This window comes from Rhinatrema bivittatum, chromosome 4 (genome assembly GCF_901001135.1).
Source record: "Rhinatrema bivittatum chromosome 4, aRhiBiv1.1, whole genome shotgun sequence".
NCBI classification, from domain to species: Eukaryota; Metazoa; Chordata; class Amphibia; order Gymnophiona; family Rhinatrematidae; genus Rhinatrema; species Rhinatrema bivittatum.
In genome coordinates, this window is record NC_042618.1 from 380,139,821 (window position 1) to 380,166,051 (window position 26,231).

Below are 26,231 nucleotides of genomic sequence, written 5' to 3' on the forward strand. Positions count from 1 at the left end.
AATAAAAGAAAAATAGCAAACAGTAAACCAGGGGAACAAGATTTTTATTTGTAGATGTTAGTGATAGGAGGAAGCGCAAAAGCAGTACTGTGAGACTTAAAGGTGAAGGGGAGGAATATGTAGAGGCTGATGAGGAAAAAGCAAAATTGCTTAGATTTCTGTTCAGTGTTCATTGTGGAAGCACCAGAAGTAGGACCACATAAAACGAATAAAAAATAAGATTGGAAATGAAGTAAACCTCAATCGATTTTCAGAAAAGTGTGTTCATGAGGCACTAACTAAACTTAAAGCAGCCAGAACACAACGGGGCCAGATGGGGTATATTCAAGGGTTTTAAGGGAATTCAAGAAAAGGGGTACACCCTACTTGTTTAGCCCAGATTAATGTTTTTGAAAGATGGTAACAATACATTTGAGCTGCTCTTTGCAGCTGATCATGTTTAGACAATTTGCTGATTGTTTGAGTTTGTCTCTGTTTATCCAGGTGCAGCTCTCTGATACGAGCAGCACATCTCTTCTGGGGGTTCTGTCTAAAGTTTCTGCCCAAAGACACTTCTATAGTCCAAAATAGCTACTCTAAATCACCCATTACCCAGCCTCCCATCAGATTTTACTTATTCTGAAAAGCTTAACTTAATATGTTGATGCAGATGCTAGTCTGAAAAACAGGAAACATGGACGAAGCTGACTTGTGAAAGATGGTTTCTAAGCCTTTAAGCATCAGTATAAAAAGGTATATGAAATATTCAATATTTACATAAACTGAGCACTACTGTACCTTACATGCATATTAGCACTATGAGACTTGACATGCCCTACTAGATTCAGGCTTCCCTGGGCGTAACAGAAGTAGATGCAATTTGCTAGTTAATTAGAAGGAGTACACATGGCAACAGGTTGGGCCCAAATAAAAACAAAAAGCTGGGTGGATTTTCCAAGGGCTTCAGGCCCCTTCAGATAGTTTATTTTCCAATCCAAACTGTACAATACTTGCTCACCTGTATAGACATGTGGCCTGGGGAAGAATGCTGGAAGGACAATTGACTGATGAAGATGGAATTCAGACACTACCTTAGGCAGAAATCTTAGGCTGTGTGTGCAGAAGCATCCTGTTAAAATTTTGTATAAGATGGATAAGTCATTAGAGCTTGAAACTCACTGACCAATGTGCTGAAACAATTGCCACCAAAAATGTGTCCTTACAGGAGTTTAGTGACTCAAAAGGAGCAGCTGTCTAATGGTTAGAGCAACAGGCTACAAACCAGAGTTCAAATCCCACTGCTTCTCTTTGTGACCTTGGGCAAGTCACTTTACTCTCCACTGCCTTAGGTACAAACTTAGATTGTAAGCCCTCTGGAGACAGGGAAATAAAAACTGATTACATTCAGGTACTGTAGATAAGTACCAAAAACCAGAATATTAAAACAAATAAATAAATGGGAGCTTTCATCAACTGGGTTGAAACCATACTGAGGACCCACAATACTGCAGGAGGCTTCAACCAAAGCAAGCCCCACACAAACCAAACTACAGGCTGTGCAGAGATGGGTTTACCCTTCTACATAGTGGTGATGGAACTAATATGAGCCCTCTATTAGTCTTCAGACCAGACTTTGAAAGATGCAGAAGACATCCAAGCAATTATTTGTGTGAAGCGCAGAAAAGGTCTAGGCCCATTCTCTCACTCTAGAAGGCACATCTCCTCCATTTCAAATCATATCTTGGGGCGTGCTTCTTAGAACTAAGAAAATGAAACACATTCTCAGATAAGTTTGGGAATATGCTACCCTCTCAACATCCAGATTGTGAGAGCTAGGCACCCAACATTGAGATGATGCCTAGAATAGGTCCTGGAAATAGGCAGAATATAAATTACTGTAAGTAAAATTAATGATGCAACATTTCCCAATTCTCAGTGATGGGGAATTCCCCAACCTGATCGGATTCCTGATTGACATCCCCTGTGGAAGGGGACATCAAATCTGTCCTGGCCACAAGGAGGCTATAAAAATTATGGTCTCCTGGTCTCATTTTTACCAGGGTTCTTGGCACCAACTGAAATGTAGGATAAGCATATAGAAAACACTGTGCAATCTAGGGAGAAGGCATCTAAGGCTAGTTTGCCTTTACTCCCCTCTCTGAAGGGGATATTCAGGATCCTTCTTTTAAGAGGAGATGCAAAAAAATACTTTCCCACAAGTGTATCTCACTAGTGGAATATCTGGCTTGACATTCATCTCTCCAGGGACCATTTATGAGGTTCAAAGACATTCACCTTGCCTTGCAGGTATACAGATCCCAGGACCATTATGAGAGAAATGGACCAGCCTCATAACCAGAGAGCTGACATGGGAGGTACAAACCTTTTCCTTCATCCTTGTTATCTGTCTGGATAGGACAATTTTGTTGGCAACTGATTCTGTATCATATCATCTTTAGCTCTAGGAAATGTATCTAATGAATCTGAGCAGACCATAGGCCCTGGATGCAAAGTTCTTATAGATGAGCTCCCCAGCAAAAGCTGGATGTATTCATAGTTAGAACAATTTGTATTGTGGGAATTTGGAAGGATATTCCTTCAGTCAGATTGGATCTAATCTGTCACCAGGACAGGGAGTGAGTCTTTGAGCGATTCAGATGCTATCCAAGAGATCTTGAATGGCCAGAGTCTACTGTGATCTTAGGGTCCATTGGGCTTAACTCACATGAAAACATGAGAGACTTGTACTATTTCTGGCATAAGGCCCAACAACCTCAACATGTTCTATGCTAATGTCTGATTCATTCTCATCCTTTCTACTGTGGACATCAATGAAATCTTCCTGTGGTAGAACAGCCTTCACCTGAGTTGTGTCTAGCAGAACTCCTATAAAGGCCAATCAAGATGACAGGCTCAAATTGGATTTAGGGGTGTTTATGATAAATTTTAGCACCACCACCTGGATGGTTTTGCTCATTGATTCAGCAGCATTACCTTGAGATGACTACCCAATTGTCTAGTAAAGGAAATACATGCCCCCCCCAATTTGCATAGCTTCCACTGCAAGGTATTTTGTGAACTCCCGTGGTGCTAAGGCTAGCCCAAAGAGCAGCACATGATATTGGTAGGGAAGCTTCACCACTACAAATCTGAGATATGTACTGTGACTTGGAAATCTTTGGGTGGAAGCATCCTTTACATCCAGGGAACAATGCCAGTGTCCTTTTTCTAGAAAAGGGATTAAGGAGCCAAGGAAAACCATCCTGAACTTCCCCTTTACCAGAAATGTGTTCAAAGCTCTCAGGTCAGTCTGTAAAGGCTCCAATATCATTGCACCAACATCTAAGGCCTCCTGGATCCTCCTTTTCTGTACTTTTTACAAAACTGCTGATGGTAATACCACTACCACTTGGGAAGCAGGAGAAGAGGCCACATTTTCCTGGGTCACCTAAAAGATCAGTGGCTCGCATCCTTGGAGGATGTGATTCCAGAGAATGGCGCAAGGATAAGCTGTCCTCTCTTTGGGAATGCTTTGAGGGAGTTATGGCACCAGCTAGAATGTTCCCATTCCTGGCATCACAAACAAATGCAGAGAGATAACAATGCTTCTTGGTGTTACCTCCCCTGATGGCGTCGGCGTTTCTCCCAGACGCTGGCGCCTCTTGTGGCGCGGCCCCGCGTGAATTGGGGCTTGGCCACGCCCCCCTATGACGTCAGACGCTGACAGGATTCGGACTGCGCGGGAGATTTGCCTTTTTATTGAGAGTCTTCTCCCTTGTTCCTTGCTTCGGCCACAAGTGTGTTGAGGAGTCTCTCTGTTGGTTTATTTCCCTGCCGCTTGCTGCCTGCTCGACCTGGACTGTCTCTGGATTACCCTGTCTGCTGCCTGCCTTTGGATTATTGCCTTGGTTCCTGGTGTTTGCTGCCTGCCCTGACCTGGACTGTCTCTGGATTACCCTGTCTGCCGCCTGCCTTTGTCACCGCTACGGGTTTCTCTGGATAACCTGGAGTATCCTACCTGACGACCCGCTGCAAGTTTCCAGTTCCTTGTGCCTCATCTACTGAAGGTAAGCGGTCACCGACCTTGGTTCCACTCACCTAGTATAACAGTTGGCCGAAGCCATGGAACCAGTCGATCTGACCGCTCTGCAGGCCATTCCCGGTTTGGCCTCCCGGCTTCAACAACAAGGGGTCCTTGATCAGGTAACAGGGGTGCTTGATCGTTTAGTCGCCCGTATGGATGCACTAGCCCATGCTCCCGCAGTACCTGTAACGAATACCGCTGCTCCTCCCAACTCTGTCCGTGTACCTCCTCCGCCTTGATTTAATGGAACTGCAGCACTCTGCCGAGGTTTTATTAACCAATGCCGAATGCATTTCTCGCTGCAGCCTGCTTCCTTCCCATCGGATAAAACTAAGACTACCTTTATTTTGTCTTTACTGGAGGGCCCAGCTCTGGCATGGGCCTCTCCTTTGTGGGAGAGAGACGACCCCATTCTTACTAATTTGGACCGGTTCCTGAAGGAATTTAGTCTCATCTTTGACGAACCAGGGCGTTCTACCTCAGCAGCCAATGATTTGATACAAATCAAACAAGGTTCCCGCTCAGTGGGGGGAGTACGCCATCCAATTCAGAACCTTGGCAGCAGAACTCGCTTGGGGTGAGGATAGTCTCATTGCCATTTTTCGACAAGGGCTAGCCGAGAACATAAAGGATGAACTGGCTGGCAGAGATCCCCCGGAATCTTTAGAGGAACTAATCCGGCTAGCCATTCGACTGGACTTACGATTCCAAGAAAGGGCACGGGAGCGGACTGCCACTCGAAGGACCTTTCGCCTGGCCCCTACATTTCAGCGACCAGCAGAGGCATCTGTAAACGCCGAGGAACCTATGCAAATTGACAGATTCCGATTAACTCCTGAAGAATGGCAACAGCGAAGACTAAGAAATCTCTGCTTGTATTGTGCTGGGGCAGGTCATTTCATTAACAAATGCCCCAACAAGTTGGGAAACTCCCGGACCTAGGACGGTTAGGAGAGGCCTCCCTGGGTCCCACCATTCCCTCTCCTCAACTACTGATTCCGGTAACCATTATTCTTAAGAGTGAATCGATTCAACTTCAAGCCTTCATAGATTCAGGGGCGGCTGGGTAAGGAAAGTCTGGTAAGAAGCCATGATATTCCGGTGGAACCTCTACCCATTTCCCTTTCAGTTACCTCGGTGTCTGGACAATCCGTGGGAATGCGAATATCTCACATTACTAAACCCATTCTACTAAACACGAGTTCTTCATCAAGAAAGCATTCAGTTGTATGTTCTCCCATCCTCGGTCAACCAAATAATTCTGGGCCTACCCTGGTTAAGGATACATCAACCTCGTCTAGATTGGGCCTCTTTACAACTTACCACTTGGAGCCCATTCTGTTTTCATAATTGTCTAAGATCTGTTCAGAAGTGTATAATCCAGACTACACAACTCTCCTCTGGCATTCCTGCTCCTTATGAAGACTTTGAGGACTTTTTCAGCAAACAACAAGCGGAATCTTTACCACCTCACCGACAGTACGATTGTGCCATTGATCTTCTCCCCGAGAAAGTTCCTCCCAGAGGTATGATTTATACTATATCAGAGCCAGAATCGGCAGCCTTAAAACAGTACATCGAGGAGAACCTAGCACGGGGATTTATCAGACCTTCCACATCACCAGCAGGGGTCGGGTTTTTTTTTTGTTAAAAAGAAGGATGGGTCCTTAAGACCCTGTATCGACTACTGAGGGGCTTAACAACGTCACCAGGAAAAACAGGTATCCAATTCCCCTCATCTCAGAACTATTTGATCGGATTAAGGAGCTCAAATCTTCACTAAATTAGATTTAAGAGGGGGCCTACAACTTGATAAGAATTCGAGAGGGAGATGAATGGAAAACGGCTTTCAACACACACGATGGACATGAATACAGGGTAATGCCGTTTGGCATTTGTAATGCCCCTGCCGTGTTTCAAACCATGATCAATGACATTTTCCGCGATATCCTTTATTCTCATGTCATTGTATATTTGGACGACATATTAATTTTTTCCAATAATCTGCAACAGCACCAGGCTCATGTGCGACAAGTTCTGCAGCGTCTCAGAGAAAACAAACTGTTCGCCAAATTAGAAAAATGTGTATTTCACATGGACAAGTTACCATTCCTAGGTTATATCATTTCCAACAAAGGATTATCCATGGACCCGGACAAACTCAAAGCCATTCTGAACTGGCCCCAACCCGTAGGGTTGAAAGCCTTACAAAGATTTCTGGGGTTCTCCAACTATTATAGACAATTCATTCCGAATTTCTCCTCTTTAGTGGCTCCCCTTACTGCTCTCACTAAAAAAGGAGCCTCCATACAGAAGTGACCGGAGGAGGCCGTCAAGGCCTTTCTGCGATTACAGGAGGAATTCACCAAGGACCTATATCTCAGACGCCCCGACTCCACCAAACCTTTTATCCTTGAGGTTGATGCCTCTGCGGTAGGTGTGGGTGCAGTTCTCCTACAAATGGCAGACGATGACAATTTGGTGACATGCGCCTTCTTTTCGAGGAAATTTTCATCTGTGGAGAAAAATTATACCATCGGAGATCGGGAACTTTTAGCGATAAAATTGGCCTTTGAGGAATGGCGTCATCTCTTAGAAGGCGCCCGACATACTGTTACAGTTTACACGGATCATAAAAATCTAGAATACCTGGCGAAAGCCCAGCGATTGAATCCTCAGCAAGCACGATGGGCACTTTTTTTTTTTTTTTAGCAGGTTCAATTTTGTTCTGCATTTCCGACCTGCTCAGAAGAACGTGCGGGCGGACGCCCTCTCGAGAAGCTTTGATCTGGACGACATACCGGACCCTCCCCGATACATAATAGATCCGGCTCAAATACAGCTGGCTGCCACCTTCACGGTTCCTATTGGGAAAACTGTGGTTCCCAAACGATTAAGATTAAAAGTTCTTCGTTGGGCACATGATGCGCAATTAGCGGGGCACGCGGGAATTTCACGTACCAAGGAGCTAGTTTCCAGACATTATTGGTGGCCCCGGTGGGAAAAAGATATTAAGGATTATGTGGATTCCTGTCCAGTGTGTGCAGCTCAGAAGACTCCCCGATGGAAACCCCTTGGGTTGTTACAACCATTACCTATCCCCACCTCACCATGGACTCACATTGCCACCGATTTTATCACGGACCTTCCGACTTCGGCCAATAATACTGTCAACTGGGTGGTAGTGCACCGTTTCTCCAGAATGGCTCATTTTATTCTGCTGCCGGGGTTACCCTCTGCATCAGAGTCAGCCCACCTGTTTCTTCGTCATATTTTTCGTCTTCATGGCTTACTGCTCAGCATTGTTTCAGATAGAGGGGTGCAATTTACAGCTCAATTCTGGAAGGAGCTATGCAACTTCTACGAATTAAACTTGAATTTTCCTCAGCTTATCCCCAGTCCAATGGACTCAAAGAACGGACGAATCAATCCCTGAAAGCCTTTCTTCGATCATATGTCAATCAACGACAAGATAACTGGGCTTCCCTGTTGGTCTGGAAAGAGATTTGTCATAATAATCATTTGAGTCAAGCTACGGGGAAGTCTCCTTTTTTTGTAGTCTTTGGAAGACATCCACGTCTCCCTTTGCCTATTAACGCCTCTTCGAATTGTCCCGCTGTCAACATAACCATTGCCTCTATGACCAGGTTGTGGGCAGAAACAAGGGCTTTACTTTTAAAGAATGCCTCTAGAATGAAAGCTCAAGCAGATAGGAGATGTCCTGCTCCTCAACTCCAAGTTGGAGATCTCGTCTGGTTGAGCACGCGCAATATTCGATTACGCGTGCCCTCGTTAAAAATTTGCCCCTCGCTTCATTGGTCCCTTCCCTATTGAGAAACAGATTAATGCAGTCACTTATAGACTGTGTTTACCATCCTCCTTGCGGATTCACAATGCCTTCCATGTATCTTTACTCAAACCTGCCATTATGTCTTGGCCATCCAGAAGGAGGCGGCCCAATACACACATAATACAAAATGATAACCAATTTGAAGTGGAGGAGATCTTGGATTCCAGAAGGGTTAGGGGACAACTTCAATATTTAATTTCCTGGAAAAACTTTGGACCGGAAGAGAATACTTGGGAACCTGCTCATAATATACAGGCACCTCGTTTGCTTAAGAAGTTTCATCACAGTTTCCCTCTCAAGCCCAGGCCAAGAGAGAGGAGAGGAGGGTCTTGCAGGGGGGGGTGTTACCTCCCCCGATGGCGTCTGCGTTTCTCCCTGATGCTGGCGTCTCTTGCAGCGCAGCCCCGGGCGAATCGGGGCTTGGCCACGCCCCCCTATGACGTCAGATGCCTATGGGATTCAGACTGCGCGGGAGATTTGCCTTTTTATTGAGAGAGTCTTCTCCCTTGTTCCTTGCTTCGGCCACAAGTGCGTTGAGGAGTCTCTCTCTGTTGGTTTATTTCCCTGCCGCTTGCTGCCTGCTCGACCTGGACTGTCTCTGGATTACCCTGTCTGCCGCCTGCCTTTGGATTATTGCTTTGGTTCCTGTTGTCTGCTGCGTGCCCTGACCTGGACTGTCTCTGGATTACCCTGTCTGCCGCCTGCCTTTGGATTATTGCCTTGGTTCCTGTTTGCTGCCTGCCCTGACCTGGACTGTTTCTGGATTACCCTGTCTGCCACCTGCCTTTGGATTATTGCTTTGGTTCCTGGTGTTTGCTGCCTGCCCTGACCTGGACTTTCTCTGGATTACCCTGTCTGCCGCCTGCCTTTGTCACCGCTACGGGTTTCTCTGGATAACCTGGAGTATCCTACCTGACGACCCGCCTCAAGTTTCCAGTTCCTTGTGCCTCATCTACTCAAGGTAAGCGGTCACCGACCTTGGTTCCACTCACCTAGTATAACACTTGGCCTTCATTTGATGAATGTAACCGGAGCTCCTCAATGACTGTATGGAAATAGCATAACACTGTGCTTTCTTCCGGTTGAAGGAGCTGGATGATGTCCTCTCCCAACAGTCCTTTCTGTGTTAGTAATGAAGTTTGTGTGGATTACAGGTATGTGGGTCTGTGCAGGTAAGTATTAGTGCCAAAGTCAGCATCTTTTTTCCCTATACCACAGCTCAATCTAGCTAATCTAGGATCAACACAAAATTTGCTGAAGCTACACAAACAGCAGAACTGGATTTTGGCCAGTTTTGTCTATAGAAACAGCCTCATGCTTTTTCACCAGAATAAAAATCCCCTTGTCTGTAATTTTGCAGAAAGCAGGAAATATGCCTGTCTGAAATGAACAAAGTGTCAGCGTGCTTGACCTCAAGTAGAAACTGGCTTGCGATAGGGAAAACTGTAAAGGTAAAAAAGACATGCTGCAGATAGGCCCTGTCACAAGGTCATAAGCAAGATTGTGGTGTCTTGCAGGTGCAAGGCAACATGAACATTCACGTTTTACCAATTCACGGGAGGGTGAGCTCCTGCTATTGTTTTTCTGCTTCCATTAAGAACAAGGATACCAGCCAGAAACACAGCATGCACCTACTACTGCCATATCTGCCGATTCAGAAAGAAGATAGCCTCTCTGACTTCAGAAATTTGGCAAGGGGAAGAAGTTACTGACTGGGCAAGATAAGGAGTTCTTATTGGGTAGTTGCAGATAAACACAATTTGGCCGATTCTGTAAAAACGCAATTAGTCACATGTTTTCGATGTGCATCTATTACCCCTGGTAAGGGGTTCATAACACGTCAAAAACACACAATTAAACCCCCTGGAAACTAATAGTGCTCATCACATGCACATGTATGTTGCTGAGACTATTAGTCACTCGGTATACCAAAAGTAAAATGTGCGGCTAATCCGCACATTGTACGCTCAGAAATTAACGCCTCCCCATCGGCAGGCGTTAATTTATGAACAACCCAAAAGTGTACAAAAAAGCAGAAAATACTGTTTATCTGTATACCCTCCAACTTAATATCCTAGCAATATTAAGTAGTAGGAACCAAAAATGTTTAAAAAAATAAATAAAATAAAAATATTTTTAAAACATGCCGGCCGGTCCGGTTAGGAGAATGGACACTCATTTTTAACAGCGTCCGTTTTCCTAACCAATGGCCATCAGTCAGTAGGTTCGGAAAACAAATGCTTGTAAAATTGAGCGTTGGTTTCCTGAACCCGCTGACAGAGCCACCTCTGTTGGGCCAAAGAGGTGCTAGGGGCGCATAATCGTCCCTAGGGCCTCCTTTTAGTGTGACCCCTCATTTAAATACAGGATCATGGGCCCAGGAGAGGTGGCTGGCGTACATTGGGAGAGCAGGTGCTCAACATGGAGCACCCATTCTCCCGTACGTCTTACTGAATCAGCCTGAATATCTGAACAGGCTACTCCACAGAATCTAGTGGGGAGGGGAGGAAGTGCTGTCATGTCCCCATTCTGAACATATCCCCATTTCTTTTTTTTTTGTACTAACAATTTTTATTAGATTATCAAAAGAATACAAAATAGACAGCACTATAAGTCATAACAACATAACATACAAAATTGAAATACAGTGCTTCCTTCACCCCCCCCCCCCCCCCCAACGAATCTCCCCCCCCCCTCCCCACATCCATGTGCTCGGCAAGTGAAAAGCTGTAAGATCCAGAATCAATGCGGTACAATGTGAAGTGGTTACATCGAAAGAAAAAAGAAAATAAAAATAATTATTGGCTAGTAACAAAGTCATGCGGAGCTCAGGCTGCTATCCAAGTTAAGACAATGTTTGTCGACGTTCCCAACGCAGGTAAGGGGCCCAAACTGCCTGGAACTTAGGAACATCCACATGCAAATCCGCCGTGATCGCTGCCAGCTTACAAGAAAGATGAACCTTTTGCTGCACCATCGCCAGCGAAGGCGCTTCTGTTTGTTTCCAGGCGTGTGCAATTGTCAATCTAGTTGCAATAAAGACTTGATGGCATAAAAGTATGTGAGTTTTTCGTAAGGTTATGATCGGATGATGTAGAAGCATAAAACTAGCCCAGTATAGTCCAGAAACTCCCAGTAGGCGTTCCAGCCATGCCGCTACTGCAGCCCATAGGTCTGCTACTTTCGGGCATTGCCACCAGATGTGGAAGAAAGTCCCCGGATGGCCGCAATTCCGCCAACACTGAGCATCCAAATGAGGATACCGTCGATGCAGGAGATGAGGAGTGAGATACCAGCGGGTTATCATTTTATAACAATTTTCCTGATAAAGGGCTGAGACAGAGCACCGGCAGGCCTGATTGTATATGTTGAGCCAATCCTTTTTAGTTAACATTAGGCCCAGGTCCTGCTCCCAAGCTCCAGTGTGGGGAAAGGGTTTATCATCAGGTCCCGCCAGGAGGGCGTAAATTTTTGATATCATCCCTTTGGTTTTGTCAACTGCGGCACAAAGGTGTTCGAACTGAGATTTGCCCCTATGGATAGAGGCTTTCATTCTGGATGACCGAAGAAAATGTAGCATTTGACTGCCCGCCAGAAAATCGGTAGGAGGTAAGTGGTAGTGAGCCTGTAATTCTGGCCACGTCATCAAGGTCTCGCCTTTAAGCAAATGTTCAATGCGAAGAATTCCCTTCCTTCGCCAGGCGTTGAACACCCCATGTTGGCGGCCAGCTGGGAATTGTAGATGGTTATATAGTCCAGTGGTATGATAGTAGTAGCGGTCTCCCGCCAGTTTCACCTTCCAGCGGTCCCAGAGACGTATCGTGGTTGCCAGGGCTCCCGTCTGCCTGCCCGTCGGCAACCAAGTACTACGCTGCTGCCAGAAAAGATCAGTCAGTGGCATGCCCCCAAGCACCTGTTCCTCAAAGAAGGCCCATTGCTTTGGAGATCGACGGCTATGAGCATCGGTGATCGCCTTAAGTTGTGCAGCTGCATATAGCCATATTAAGTTTGGAATGCCAAGGCCCCCCCGATCGCGAGGCTGAAACAGTAGGCGCCGCGACACCCTGGGAGGGCGCCGACGCCAAATAAAGTCAAAAAGTATTTTCTTCCAGGAGCGAAGAATCGCTGAAGTAATATAGATGGGAATGGTATGAAAAAAATACAGAAACCGAGGAATGACATTCATTTTTATAATCGCCACCCTCCCCAACCACGAATATTGTCCCCTATCCCATAAGTGAAGATCCTGTTCAATCCGTTTCAGCAGTGGTGTATAATTTAGACGAAAGAGCTCATGTAAATTCGCTCCAATGTGAACACCTAAGTATTTCAACACCTTATGGGAGACCTTAAAGGGGTAAAGTCGCGCCAGCTCTCCCATGACTGCAGAGTCAGTATTTATATTCAATAACTCCGTTTTATCCAGATTAACCTTGAGGCCAGACACCCCACTAAACGCCCGCAGTTCCTCCGCTACTCCGTCAATGGAAGTCAGTGGTCGTGTAAGGGTGAGGAGTATGTCGTCCGCAAAAAGAGAGATTTTCATGGGGTTGGGCTTCATGGGCACTCCGGTTATAAAGTCAGAGGTGCGGACCCTGAGTGCCAGAGGCTCTAAATACAGGGCGAACAGTAAAGGAGATAGAGGGCACCCCTGGCGTGTCCCTCGATGGACCTTGAAGAACTCCCCATACTGCCCATTAATCTTAATGCGGGCTCCCGGATCCTGATAAAGGCATTGAATCCAGCGTAAGAACCCTGTACCAAAAGACATTTTTTCCAAAACAGCAAATAAAAAATCCCAATGGACCAAGTCAAATGCCTTCTCGGCATCGATGGCCATCAACACCATAGGGACCTTCGCTGTCTTAGCCCACCAAATCGCATCTATCACCTTACGCACATTGTCGGCTGCCGTCCTACGGGGTATAAAGCCCACCTGGTCACTATGTACCAAACAAGGGAGGATGGTATTGAGCCTGGCCGCCAGTACCTTGGCTAAAAGCTTTATATCAACGTTGAGCAAGGAGATAGGTCGGTACGAACCACATTGCGTGGGGTCTCGGCCGGGCTTCGGAAGAACCGTTATGGCCGCCACATTGGCATGAAGAGGTATTGAGGCACCGTCCCGTAAGCCATTAAAATAGGCAGTCAAAGGGCCCACTAATTGAGAGCTAAACTTTTTATAGTAACCCCCGGAAAAACCTTCCAATCCTGGGGATTTGCCTGCTTTCAGATCCCGGATGGCCTCCTGTATCTCTATCTCCTGGATGGGGGAGTCCAAATAGGTTTGCTGGGACTTAGTCAAGGAGGGCAGGGGTATGGTCGCCAGGTAATGATCCACCTGAGCTGGTGTGATCGTAGCATCTGCCGCATAGAGCTGGGCATAATACTGAGTGAAACAGTGTCGTATATCTTTAGTGGCAGTCAGCATAAGGCCCTGTCTATCCCGGATTTTAGCTATGAGGGTCGAGTAAGTACGCTGCTTGAGGAGTCTCGCTAGAAACCGGCCCGCTTTATTATTACCTTCGTAATATCGTTGCTTAGCCCGGAACATAGCATGCGTTATCTGCTCAGCATCCAGTAAATGCAATTCAGTGCGCTTAAGCCGGAGACGGGCCAGCGTGTCCCGAGCCCGTCGTTGGGAATGTTCCCGTGTCAGCTGTGCAATATCCGCCAAGAGTGCTACACGCTTGGCCTCCCTTTGTTTCTTAAAAGCGGAGGCAAGTGCAATCAAATGACCTCTCATGACTGCCTTAGATCCCTCCCAGAAAATCCCCGCGTCCCTCACCGTCCCCCTGTTCAAAGTCAAGTAGTCCCGTAGGTGGGCCGTCAATTGGTCACCATGTACAGGGTCCCGGAGTAGTTCGTCCCGAAGGCGCCAAAATCTACACCCCTGATCTTGATCCAGCAGGCTAACGGTGAGCCACACTGGAGCATGATCGGTCCACGTAATATCCCCTATTCCTGTGGTCAGTACCTGATTTTGAATTCCCTTATCCACCAGCAAGAAATCCAGGCGGGAATGTGTGTCATGTGGATTAGAATAAAAGGTGAAAGTGCGAGACGTAGGATTTCTCTGCCGCCAAATATCTATAAGACTCCACCCCTGCATTAAAGTCTTCAAGGAGGAAGTGGCTTTCCAGCTCCCTGCCTTTCTGGGGTGGGAGGAGTCTACCCTAGGGTTCCTCACTACATTGTGATCCCCGCCCCAAATCAATAGTCCCTCAGCATAGGTGGATAGCACGTCTTCTAGTTTTGCAAAAAAGAGATGCTGATCCACTGTAGGTGCATAAACGCTCACTATAGTATACAGTCGCCCAGCCAGCCGGAGTTTCAAGAGAACATAGCGTCCGTCAGGATCAACCACATGTGACAGATGTTCAAAAAGGACAGATTGTGCCACAAGGATACCCACCCCTGCATATTTAGAAGTAGGAGAACTAGCGGCGAAATAACCGTGAGGGTAGCCGGCAAAGCTCAACAAATGCTCATGGTGTTTCCTGGTGTGAGTCTCCTGGACAAGGGCAATATCAACATGCTGGCGCTTTAAGTCTCGAAAAAGGTGTTGTCTTTTCTGGGGAGTATTAAGGCCCTTCACATTCAAGGACCAAACCTTCAAAGCCATAAGGTATCCCTGATGGCTCGATGTATACCACACTGCTGAAACATCTCCCAAGCTCCATTCCGGACTATCCCGTCACTCAAGATCTCCCCAGTACTGCCCCCCGAGCACATGGATGAGAGCCCCCCTCCCCCTTCCCTCCAATTCCCGATATATCCCACATTGGGATAACTCCTATACCAGGGGTCCTAGAAACCCGCAAGAAGAGCCACCCCCCGGCCATATGACAACCAATCCCCACAGATATTCGGCCAAAACCCATGTAGCATAGAATAAGAGAAGACAGCCTCTGAACTTTAAACAAACACACATTCGTCAGAACTCATGTGCCCCAGAAAACAAGTGAGATACGCGCCAGTCCTTCATCCTGTAGAACCTGTGGCGGGCATTAGTCGCCCCCCGGGCGGCGTCCGCCCCTGGCGTTCCAGTCGGCGTTTGTTGCCAACCCGTTGCCAACGCGGTGTCTTAATCGAGCTGGACAGCTGTGGCACTGTATCCGCGGCAACTGCTGGCAAGGGTATCTGGAGCTGAGTGAAAGCCTCTGACGCCTCCTCTAGGGTACGTACACGGAAGGTTCTCCCCTGGGATTCAAATTGAAGACCAAAAGGGAAGGTCCACCGATATCTGATGTTCCGATCCCGCAGCGTACTGGTTATTGGGCGAAATTCAAAACGCCGGCGCAATGTAGACGCCGCGAGGTCATTGAAAATGCTTAGCTTGTGGCCTTCCCAGGCCCACTCGCGCTGTTTGCGGGTATGTGCATATAGCCGTTCTTTCTCCTTGAAGGTCTGCAAGCATACTAATATGTCCCGGGGTTTTTCAGACCTCCTGGGGCCCAGAGTCCGGTGCGCCCGCTCGATATGGAAGCTGGGGCCTCCGTCAGCTACCTGCACCCCCTCCGCCTCCCCCTCGTGCAGAATAGACTGAAAAATTTTTACCACCACGGCCTCGCTGTCGGCATAGCACTCCTCTTCGGGCACTCCACGTATGCGCAAGTTATTCCGGCGGGACCGATTTTCGAGGTCCTCTACCTTATCTGCCAGTAAGGCCTGTGCCTTCTCGCTGGAACGGAGCTCGGCGGCCATTTTGCGTACCACATCGTCCTGGCCCTCCACCCTGGTCTCCACTTCGTCCACGCGGCGTCCCAGCGCCGCGAGATCATCCCGGAGCTCCTCCATATGTTGCAGTAAGTCGGTCTTATGCTGCTTCATGTCGGCCCGCAGGTCGATGAACCAGCCCCTCATCTCTGCCCGCGACGGCAAGTCCGAGAGTGCTGCTGGTGCCGGGTGCTCTGCCTCCCCCGCTGCAGAGGGGCCGGCGAGCACATGTGCTTCAGAGTCCCTGTCTTCAGGCCCCGATTTTGCATACTGGAAGCGAGTTAAATCGCGGCTCGACTGCACGTTCGCCATCCCGGGTGCGGAGGCCGTGAGGTGCTGTCGTTTAGAGGGGCGTGCAGGCGGTAAAAAGGTGGGTTTCAGCCGTTGCGAAAGTGAAAAGCCGGGAGCTCTCCGGTTAGGCGGCCATTCTCGCCGGTGACGTCAGCGCGCCCCACATATCCCCATTTCTGCTGAACAACTGTTCTTTGGCTGGGAGGAAATTTTCCATATGGTGCAGCATTGGATTGGAGGAGTAGCCTAATGGTTAGAGCAGTGGGCTGCGAACCAGGGTTCAAATCCTGATGCTGCTTCTTTTGACCTTGAGCAAGTCACTTCACCCTCCATTGCCTCAGCTACAGATTATGAACCTACTGGAGACAAGGAAATACCTAAAGTACCTGAATGCAATCCACTCTGAAGTGTCTGAAAAGCAGAATATAAATCAAATTTTCCTGCATAGCAATGTTTACTTGTGGCTCAAGAAGTTTGACTCATGCTTTTTTTTTTTTTTTTAGGTTTTTATTTGATATTCTATTAATCAGCTGTTTTGAAATTTTTTATTAATATGGTTTTATTATCATGATGATCGATGTTTTACATGTCTTGATTTTTTTGTGGAATGGTAATGTTTCTTTTTCATTGTTGTTCTGCACACAGTGTCTGGCTTCTTTTCATAAATGAAATGTCTATAAGCAGTTAATAGTCAGGTAAACTTTGGACAGCCAGTGCTTTTCCCTAGGAATGAGATACAAGAAATGGATCAACTATAGGGAATCTGCTGGGTTCTTGTGACCTGGACTGGTCACTGTTGGAGACAGCATGCTGGACTCAATGGACCTTTGTCTGACCCAGCATGCCACTTATTTTCTTATGACTTGTAACGAAGTATACTGATGCCTATTCAGCTAATTTTTTAATTGCCCAGAATAAAATATTTATTTTAATTCATTAGTTTTGGATATAATACAAAGCTAGGATTACTTCTGATTTTCCCTTTTGTTGTGCAGTTTGGTATGTGGATATTAAGTAAACCTAAATGAAAACCTAGGCAACATAGCAGCTAACAGCAGTCATACTGATTTAACAATTGCAACACACTAATGTGAGAGAGAAAAACTAGGAGCTTTGTACATTAATATACAATGGAGAAATTACTACTTACCTGATAATTTCATTTTCCTTAGTGTAGACAGACTCAGAACTAGTGGGTTATGCTCCCTTGCCAGCAGATGGAGGCAGAGCAAGCAGATGTCACAGTATATAGTTTTTGGGTACTTGCCAGGTTCTTTTGGCCTGGATTGGCCACTGTTGGAAAACAGGATGATGGGCTCGATGGACCCTTGGTCTGACCCAGTATGGCATTTTCTTATATACTCCTGCAGTGACACCAGCCTGTCAGTATTCTCTTCAAAAGCAACTGTGGACAGATAGCAAACAAACTTGATTAAACAGTGTCAACTTAAGAACATAAGAAATTGCCATGCTGGGTCAGTCCAAGGGTCCATTGAGCCCAGCATCCTGTTTCCAACAGAGGCCAAACCAGGCCACAAGAACCTGGCAATTACCCAAACACCAAGAAGATCCCATGCTACTGATGCAATTAATAGCAGTGGCTATTCCCTAAGTAAACGATTATTAGCCGTTAATGAACTTCTCCAAACCTTTTTTGAACCCAGTTACACTAACTGCACTAACCATATCCTATGGCAACAAATTCCATTACTGAACTCAACCAACAAGAAACACTGAATTCAAGCAAGGAACGTATGAATCCCAATCTAAGGACTGGATGAACACTTACCAGTAATCTCCTGGAATATGTAGCCCCACAGGAGGACCATTGACACAATCATTCAGCAGCCAAGGGCTGAAATGTGAGTCCATCTGTCTACATTAAGGAAAATGAAATTATCAAGTAAGTAGTAACTTCAATTTCCTAGCATGTAGACAGATTGACTCAGGACCAGTGGGATGTACCAAATCTATTCCTGAGTAGAGCAGGAGGTTGCCCGCAGTCCAGTCAACACCACATGTACAAAGGCTGCGTCCTGCTGGGCCTGCACATCCAGACGATAAAACCTGGAAAACGTATGTAAGCAGGACCATGCTGCAGCTCGACAAATGTTGACGGGAGACAACAATCTAACCTCCGCCCATGACACTGCCTGAGCCCTAGTGGAATGAGCCTTAACCTGAGTAGGTAACAGCTTTCCAGCATCCACATACGTGGCAGTGACTACTTCCTTAATCCAGCATCTATCGTAGCACGCAAAGTGGTTCAACCTACTTCCTTCCATCATGGACGACAAACAGGCAATCCATTTTTCAGAAAGGTTTAGAAACTTCCAGATCCCACACAAGAAAGTCTCTTGACATCCAAGGGACGCAGAAGGCGATACTCCTCTATGTCCCTGACCTTATCCAGGGATGGCAAGGACATTGATTGATTTAAATGAAATTCCGACACCACTGTGGGCAAGAAGGATGGAACAGCACGCTGCGGTAACGCCCCTGGAGACACCCGAAGGACAGGCTGCCAGCAAGACAAAGTCTGCAGCTTAGAAATTCGACGTGCAGAACAGATGCCACCAGGAACACTGTCTTCAAGGTCAATAAACGCAAGGAAAGGCTACGCAACGATTGGAACATAGGGCCCCCAAGAAGTCTAACATCAAATTAAGACTCCACAAAGGGACTGGTAACCTCAAGGAATGCTGAAGATGTTTTTCACCCTCTTCAAAAAACAGGCCACATCAAGATGAGAAGATAAGGAATCACCCTTCACCAGGCTCTGGAAACAAGCAAGAGCCGCAACCTGTACCTTCAAAGAATTAAGGGTCAATCCTTTGTTTAATCCATCCTGCAAAAATTCCAGAATGAGCGGAATCTTGACCAAACAAGGAACGCCTCACACCAGGCCTCAAACTCTCTAAACCCACACATAGGCCAAGGAAGTGAAGAATTTGCTGCCTTGCTCTGCACTCGGAATCACCGCAGAAGAATATCCCTGCTTCAACAAACGAGCCCTCTCAAGGGCCAAACTGCAAGACAAAACAAAGTCAGATCTTCGTGAAGGCCAGGTCCCTGCTGCAACAGATTCTTGGTTGGCAGAAGATGAAGGGGGGTCTCCACCAGTAGTCGTACCAGATCTGCGGACCATGGTCATTGGGGCCAATCCAGTGCCACCAGGAGTACCATCCCCCTGTGGTTTTCAATCCTGCGAACCATCCTGCCCAACAAGTGCCATGAAGGAAAGGCATAAAGCAACTTGTCTTCCAGCCAGACCTGTATGACGGCATCTATGCCCAGGGACCACTGATCTCTCCTGCCACTGAAGGATTGAGGAATCTTCCATTCTTAAGCCTGCTAGAGAGAAGTCGCTAGCAGGTCTTAAGAATGGAAGGCCCCAGCGATCCACTATCAGCTGGAACGCCTTGTCCAACACCCATTCTCCTAGGTCCAGACTCTCCCTGTTAAGAAAACCTGCTCTTATGTTGTCTTTTCTTGCAATGTGTGAGGCAGAGATAATCTGTACATGCCTTTCCACCCATTCTATAAGTTGGTCTATTTCCTGCAACACATGTTGGTTCTTGGTTCCTCCCTGTCAACTGATGTAGGCTACAGTCATTGCACTGTCAGACATCACTCGGACCGCTTGACCCTGTAGTCTGTGGCTGAACTGCAAGCATGCCAACCGGACCACCCGGGCTTTCAGGTGATTGATGTTCCAGAGGGACTCTTTGGCATTCCAACGCCTTTGTGTTGTCAGCTCCTGACAATGAGCTCCCCAATCCTGGAGACTTGCATCTGTCATGTGTATCAACCAGGTCAGGGAGGTGAAGGAAACACCCTTCCTCGGATGAGCCTCCTGCAACTACCACTGGAGGCGAGAGCAGATTTCCATTGGCAAGTGGAGCCAAACCGAATAGTTCTGAGACTTTCCAATGAGATAGCAGTGAGTGCTGAACAGGACGCATATGCGCCCTCGCCCATGGCACCACTTCCAGGGTTGCCATCTATCAAACCGAGCACCTGTAGATAGGACCATATTGTCTGGCATATAGTGCTCACCAACTGACGCACTTGTGACATCAATTTCTGAATCCAAACATCTAGCAGAAAAACCTTGTCCTGCCTCGTGCTGAACCGAACACGCAGATATTCCAACAGTTGGCTGAAGACTGATCTTGGCCAGGTTCACCACCAATAGAGCTTCTGCAACAAGATCACCTTGCAGGTCACCAGGTAGTTCTCTTCCCGAGACTTGTCTCGAATCAGCCAGTCATCGAAATGTGTGTGTACCAGGAACCATCTCTTCTCACCACTACCGCTACTACCACCAAGACCTTGGAAAACATTCTGGGAGCGGTGGCTAGACCAAACGGTGTCACCCAAAACTGATTATGACACTCCAGCACCGCAAAACACAGAAAACGTTGGTGCTCCAAATGGATGGGGCTATGAAGGAAGGCCTTGGACAGATCCAGGGAGGTCAGAAATTCCCCCGACTGAGCGTAGGGTTTCTACATGAAAATGAGTCACCCTCAAATGATTGTTGACACTTCTGAGACCCAGGATGGGACGAAAGGAACCCTTCTTCTTGGGCACAACAAAATAAATGGAATATTGCCCCATACTTTGAGACGAAGGCACTGGAACCACAGCCCTCAACCTGAGTAGCCTTATAAACGTAGTTTCTACTGCCTGCTTCTTCTGCGGGGAGTGGATTCGGTTCAGACATGGAATCTGCAGTAGGAACACCCAGCATCTTCAAGGTCTGGGAAACCAGGGCCGGCGGTTCATCTCTATGAAAGAACCGCAACATGGTCTGATACGGTTCCAATCCCAGAGGAATTTGCTCATCTTCCAGGGAATCAGGATCTGCCCCATCATCAGTGCCATCTGGGTTCCTGTCAGGCTTACATGCAGCAAACAGAGGTGGGCTCCGGTGCCTAAACATAGGACTGGATGAGGGAGGGGCTACTGTCTGAGGATCTGCCTGACAGGAGTGGGCGAAGCTGAGGACTGTACCTGAAGGAAGGATTGCAAACCTTGAAAAAACTTCACACAAGAAAAAGCAGCCGGATCCAGGCCGAACCCAGAAGGAAGTGGAGTGGGGTCAACTGAACTGTCATCCTCTCCGGAGGAACCAGTCAAGCACGTTCCAAGATTCGGTGTACCCCCAGACAGATCCTTAACCAGATCATCAGGCTGGGAGGATCCATGCTTAGCGAAATCAGAGGAAGCCAACTCTCCCTGAGCCTCTAAACCGCGCTAACACAGGTTACAGGACATATCAGGCTGAGATGCCCGAATATGACAGGCAACACAAAGAAAGGCGCTTAGGTTTCTTGCTCACTGGTGCCATCAGTGCACAGGTGACGGAGAATGTGCATCCAGCTGGCTCACGCTGAAAAAATTTGAAGCGCACAAAATTTATGCGTGCAAAAACTAGGCACCCCAAAGTAAGCACTGCATAAACTGTGCGTCAAGGCCTGGGCACACTACCAATGTTTAGAAATTTGTGCGCGCAAAAGGCACACCTCAAACTCAGTGCACAATGCATCTAGAGCCAACACACTGCGCACAATGACGTCCTATAGAGGGCAGTAAGGCACGCACAGAAGCGCACGGACATGCCACCGTGGCCTACCACACGGCACGTAGGCAAAAAGCCTAACTGCGGGGTCTAGCCCACCAGGGACGCTCAACCTGCCAGGCTGCCCAATTCCCCACAGGAGCGGGAACGAATGTTGGAACGGCGCACAGAGACCAGAGGAAGTCCTGTAAACTCCTCTACACTGTCTCTGTCTTACAAACTTTTTTTTTTTTTTTTTTTTTTTAAACTAACCCAAACTCAGCTCTTGCTGACTGAGTACAGAGACTGTCTCCAGCTGCGGGGGAAGATGGTCTGTGCTGTCACTGCCATGCTCGGCCTTCTGCATCTGCTGTCTTTAAGTTGTACAATCAGCTAAGTCCATGCCAGGAAACCCAGCTACTGGACCAAGGCACACATCTGGAGGGACTACGGAAATCACCCCAGGAATTCTCAACTGGGGGAGGGACCATTTGGTATCACCGCAGGAGAGCGGGGCTTTTCTTTTTCTATGTTAAATTCTCCTTCCGAATTCTGAAGCAATCCCCATAGGGAGATGCATGTCCACCATCTGCTGGAGACTGAGTATACATATACTGTGACATCAGCTTGCTCTGTCTCCATCTGCTGGCAGGGGAGCATAACCCACTGGTCCTGTCCATCTACACACACACTAGGAAATAGCAATATTTATTTTATTTATTTGATTCATATTCTGATTTTTGGCACTTTATAGCTGTAGTCCAAAAAAATAAACTAAACACTATAGGAACAATTTTTATTAAGCCACCAAGAGGCAAGATATATTGGCAAAGTTACCCATATAATTTTAGGAAAAGTTTCTAAGACATTATGAAACTACCTGGGAAGTTTCTCTGAAAATTTGCTTAAAGAAAGATACAAAAGTAACTGCATATATCTTGCATCTGCTATATCTATAGATGGACTACATGCTGGGAAAGTACATGGGCCTATTTGAAAATTTGAACCCTTCTCTCCAAAAAAATAAATATAGATATTATGCGCATTGATATATAAAATAGTGATGATGTAAGTGAAGAATAAATCAAATACTATTACCTGATTGTTTCTGTGGATCAGTCATTTGCAAGGGGCAGTGTTCTTCAGTAGCACAGTTATGATACCCAACAAGACTAGTAAAGTTCTGCATAAACTCTTCAACTGTAGTAACTATGATTCCATTATCAGAATAACTGGAAAACATACTGACATTCTTTTCTATTAAAAAAAAAAAAAGAAGAAAAAAAATAGTGGTAACATACTACATTCAAGCTATTCACATTGAAGTTTAAGAGCAATGAATTTCTTACCTGTTAAAAAAACAACATGTCTTTGCTGTATGTTCTGAGCCTGAAGTCTTATAAGACAATCCAATTCAGGAGCATTTCGAGTTTGAGAGTCACAATTATGGTATGAAAGAATATCAACTAGATGCTTCTTTTGGTAACCGTTCAGAAGAGTGAGAACACCAAGAGCCTTAGTGTTCATTCTGCAAACAAATACATAGCAATTTTATCCTTCAGTATACATTTTTACAAAAAAAAAAGTGCTGCAAAGAATATCTATAGAAATAGAGTTGAGATTTTCTTAGTGAGCTGATATAAGTTTTAGTCCCATGTCCAATACCTGAGATCCATGAACTACCTAGCTCTGGCCCAATCATTTCCATTAATTTCTTCAGAATTTATATAAAATGACAGGATATAATTTTGGGAGTTATGAGGCCAAAGTGCCCCAATATGAAACAAAGGAAATGCTACTGTGTTAATTATAGTCCAGTTTCAAATCTCCCCTTCCCAGGAAAAGTTATCAACTCCAATAACTTTTATATGAACATATAATTAGTCTGGCTTTAGAAAAATATTTGTCAATGAAATGGCACTAATTGTTCTTGATTTATATCTGGCACAGCAGATGTTTGCATTAGGCAAATGAAGTAGTTGCCTAGAGAGTCAACATTTTGGGGGCAGCACAATCCAGCCAATGCAAGGCCCAGAGGAGTATTTTGTCAGAGTCAATACTGCCAAATAAGGGAGTGCTATGCAGGACATACTGCTGCCAATAGGTAAGAAGGGTGTATGACCAAAGATTTGTTTAGGGTGCCATATACTCTTGCATTGGCCCTGATATCAGGAGTAGGACAAAGGACATCTCTTCACTGTTGATTCAATAAGACTTGTTATTTGAATTTGACATCACAGATCATGAGATATTCAACTCATTTCATCAATGGTTGTGTTCTTCCTAAAAAACAAATCTCTAATTGTTTTTGGGCAATATATGCTCTGAACCCGAAGTATTGGAATTTGGCACACCACAAGATTCAATTTTATTAGCCTTATTTTTAACATTTATATTATCGTTCAGTTGGGTGATTAAAGCTTTTGATGTCAAACATTCTTATGCTAACAGAATTATATCTGTTGCCAACTCCTGATCCCAAGGAAACAATTTTCAAATTGAATGTTTGTTTAGCAAAGATAGTGAATTGGTTGAAACTCAGCAAACTCAATCCCTCAAACTGAGGTTTTATGAGTGGGGAAACTACCAACTCAAGATTTTAAGGTTATGGTAACTCTAAATGGGGTGATTTTACCATTCAGTTCCCAGACCCACAGCCTGGCAGTAGTCAGACTCTGATCTATCAGGGTCTGGGCCAGATTTTAGCACTAAAAATATGAGGCCTTTAAGTGTCATAAAACTGAACATCACATCCATTTTTAGATAACACCTTTACTTTAAGCATATATGCTTATTACTATCACATTTAGATTACTGTAATGTTTTATACGAATCTTTCCCAATAATCTTAGATTACAATTAGTACAACATGCTTATGTATTAAATGAACAAGATTTTAGCAAGATAGCTCCTGTAAAATAGGAAGCTATATTTGCTTCTGTTAAAATATATATTAGTATTTAAGATTTTATAAATTTTGAGTCTTAAATGATAGTGGACCTTTTACATTAAACTCAGCTAGTGCTTTACATCATGTCTCATTGGTTGATTGCAGTCAATGAAACTTTCCTCACAGTGGGACCGATGCAATACAGTGCGCTCAGCTGAGAGCACCATTTAACCCACGGTTGGACGTGCTTTTCAGACGCGTGTCCACACCCCCTTATGCTATAAGGGGACTAGTGTGTCCAAATGCGCATCCAACCCCCCGCGAAACTAATAGTGCTCATCACATGCAAATGCATGTTGATGCTATTAGCTATTCTCCCCAGATCAAAAAAAAAAGAGGTATGCCCAACCCACACATTTTTACTCTCAGATATTAATGCTTGTACAGTTTCTGAGCAGCCCAAAAAAAGTGTACAGAAAAGCAGAAAATACTGCTTGTTTGTACATCCTCCGACTTAATATTGTGGCAATAAGGTTGGAGGAACCAAAAGGTTTTATAAAAAAAAAAAAAAAAAAAAAAAAAAAAAGCGTGCCGTGGTTAGGTTAGGAAAAGGGACACAATTAATGAGGGACCATTTTCCTAACCCATGGCTGTGCACAGGTTAGGAAAACAGACGCTCAAAACTCAGCATTCTTTGTAATACCATCCCCATGATCCAGGAAGTTAAACACTTGACAATATCTATGCAGCCATTCATTCATTTCCAGTATGAGACCACCTCTGCTTATGCCTTTATTCTTGACTGGGAGGACTGAAGAGAATACCACTGGTGCAGCTGTCTGCACATCTACATTCCCAGGCCATGAAGTCACTTGACATTCTGTGCAGTACATAGCAGCATCATTCATGCATTCATGTATGAACAGTATTGGATAATAGGCTTGATGATTCTTGGAAATCTCTCCCTAATGTCTTAGGATCTTGGCACCTGGCAAACAGTACAATTCCCAGGGAAAACATCTGCTTGATAGATGCCTTTGTGTCCCTCAGAAGGGCGGCCACTACCTTTTTCTTCTTGGGGGGGGGGGGAGGGGGGAGGAGGAGGGCTTTCCCCAGGTATCCTGGGGCTAAAGGGAGATTCCCCTCCACAAAGGTCCCAAGGCGGCCACTCTGGCTGCAGTCTCAAAGACATCGTAGGTGTATTTCACCTCGTGTTTTTTGGCTTCAAGGCCCTGTTGCGAGATAGTGGAGAATGACTCCTGCTGCTGCTGTGGCAGGCACTCTGAAAGTTCCTGGACCTTTTTCCACCTGTTCTGGTTCTACTGGGTCATGTACAACTGATAGGACGCTATCTGGGCGTTTAGCATGGTGCCCTGAAAGACCTTCCTACCCAAGGCATCTAGCTCCCTATTTTCTTGCCCCGGAGGGTCCAAGGCATGAGTGTGGAAGCGACTGACCTTTTTGAGAGCAAACTCCACTACCACAGACTGGTGAGGGAGATGGCATCTCTCAAAACCAAAGGCCAGCAGCACCAAGTAGGTGGCATCCACCTTCCTATTTACTGGAGAAATGAATATCGGGTGTTCCCACATCCGAAGGTGGTGGTCCTTAAAATGTTGTGGTTAGGAACAGCCACTATCTCCTTTGGGGCTCAACAAATTGGAGGACCTCCAACATTTTATGCCACGCATCCTCCTCCCTGAGGAGCTGGAAGGGGATGGCCTGGCCCATACAAAGCCCACGGAAAGGTCCTCCAGGGGAGACAGACGCCTTTCCTCCAGAGGCAAAGCAGCAGAGAGAGGGTCGTCAGATACCTCAGAGGAAGACTCATCTCCCCATAGATCATACAAAC

General features: G+C 46.1%; 1 protein-coding gene across 3 annotated transcripts in view; it reads right to left on the reverse strand.

The window, feature by feature from the left end:
• Positions 1-26,231, reverse strand: part of TASOR (transcription activation suppressor) — a 387,184-nt gene that overhangs the window by 25,249 nt on the left and 335,704 nt on the right. For all 3 annotated transcript variants that reach the window (XM_029600919.1, XM_029600917.1, XM_029600918.1), the window contains 2 exons: positions 22,839-23,017; positions 22,588-22,746 (listed from right to left, as the gene is read on the reverse strand). In XM_029600919.1, the coding sequence (XP_029456779.1) occupies positions 22,588-22,746; positions 22,839-23,017 (338 nt within the window). The remainder of the gene's footprint in view (positions 1-22,587; positions 22,747-22,838; positions 23,018-26,231) is intronic.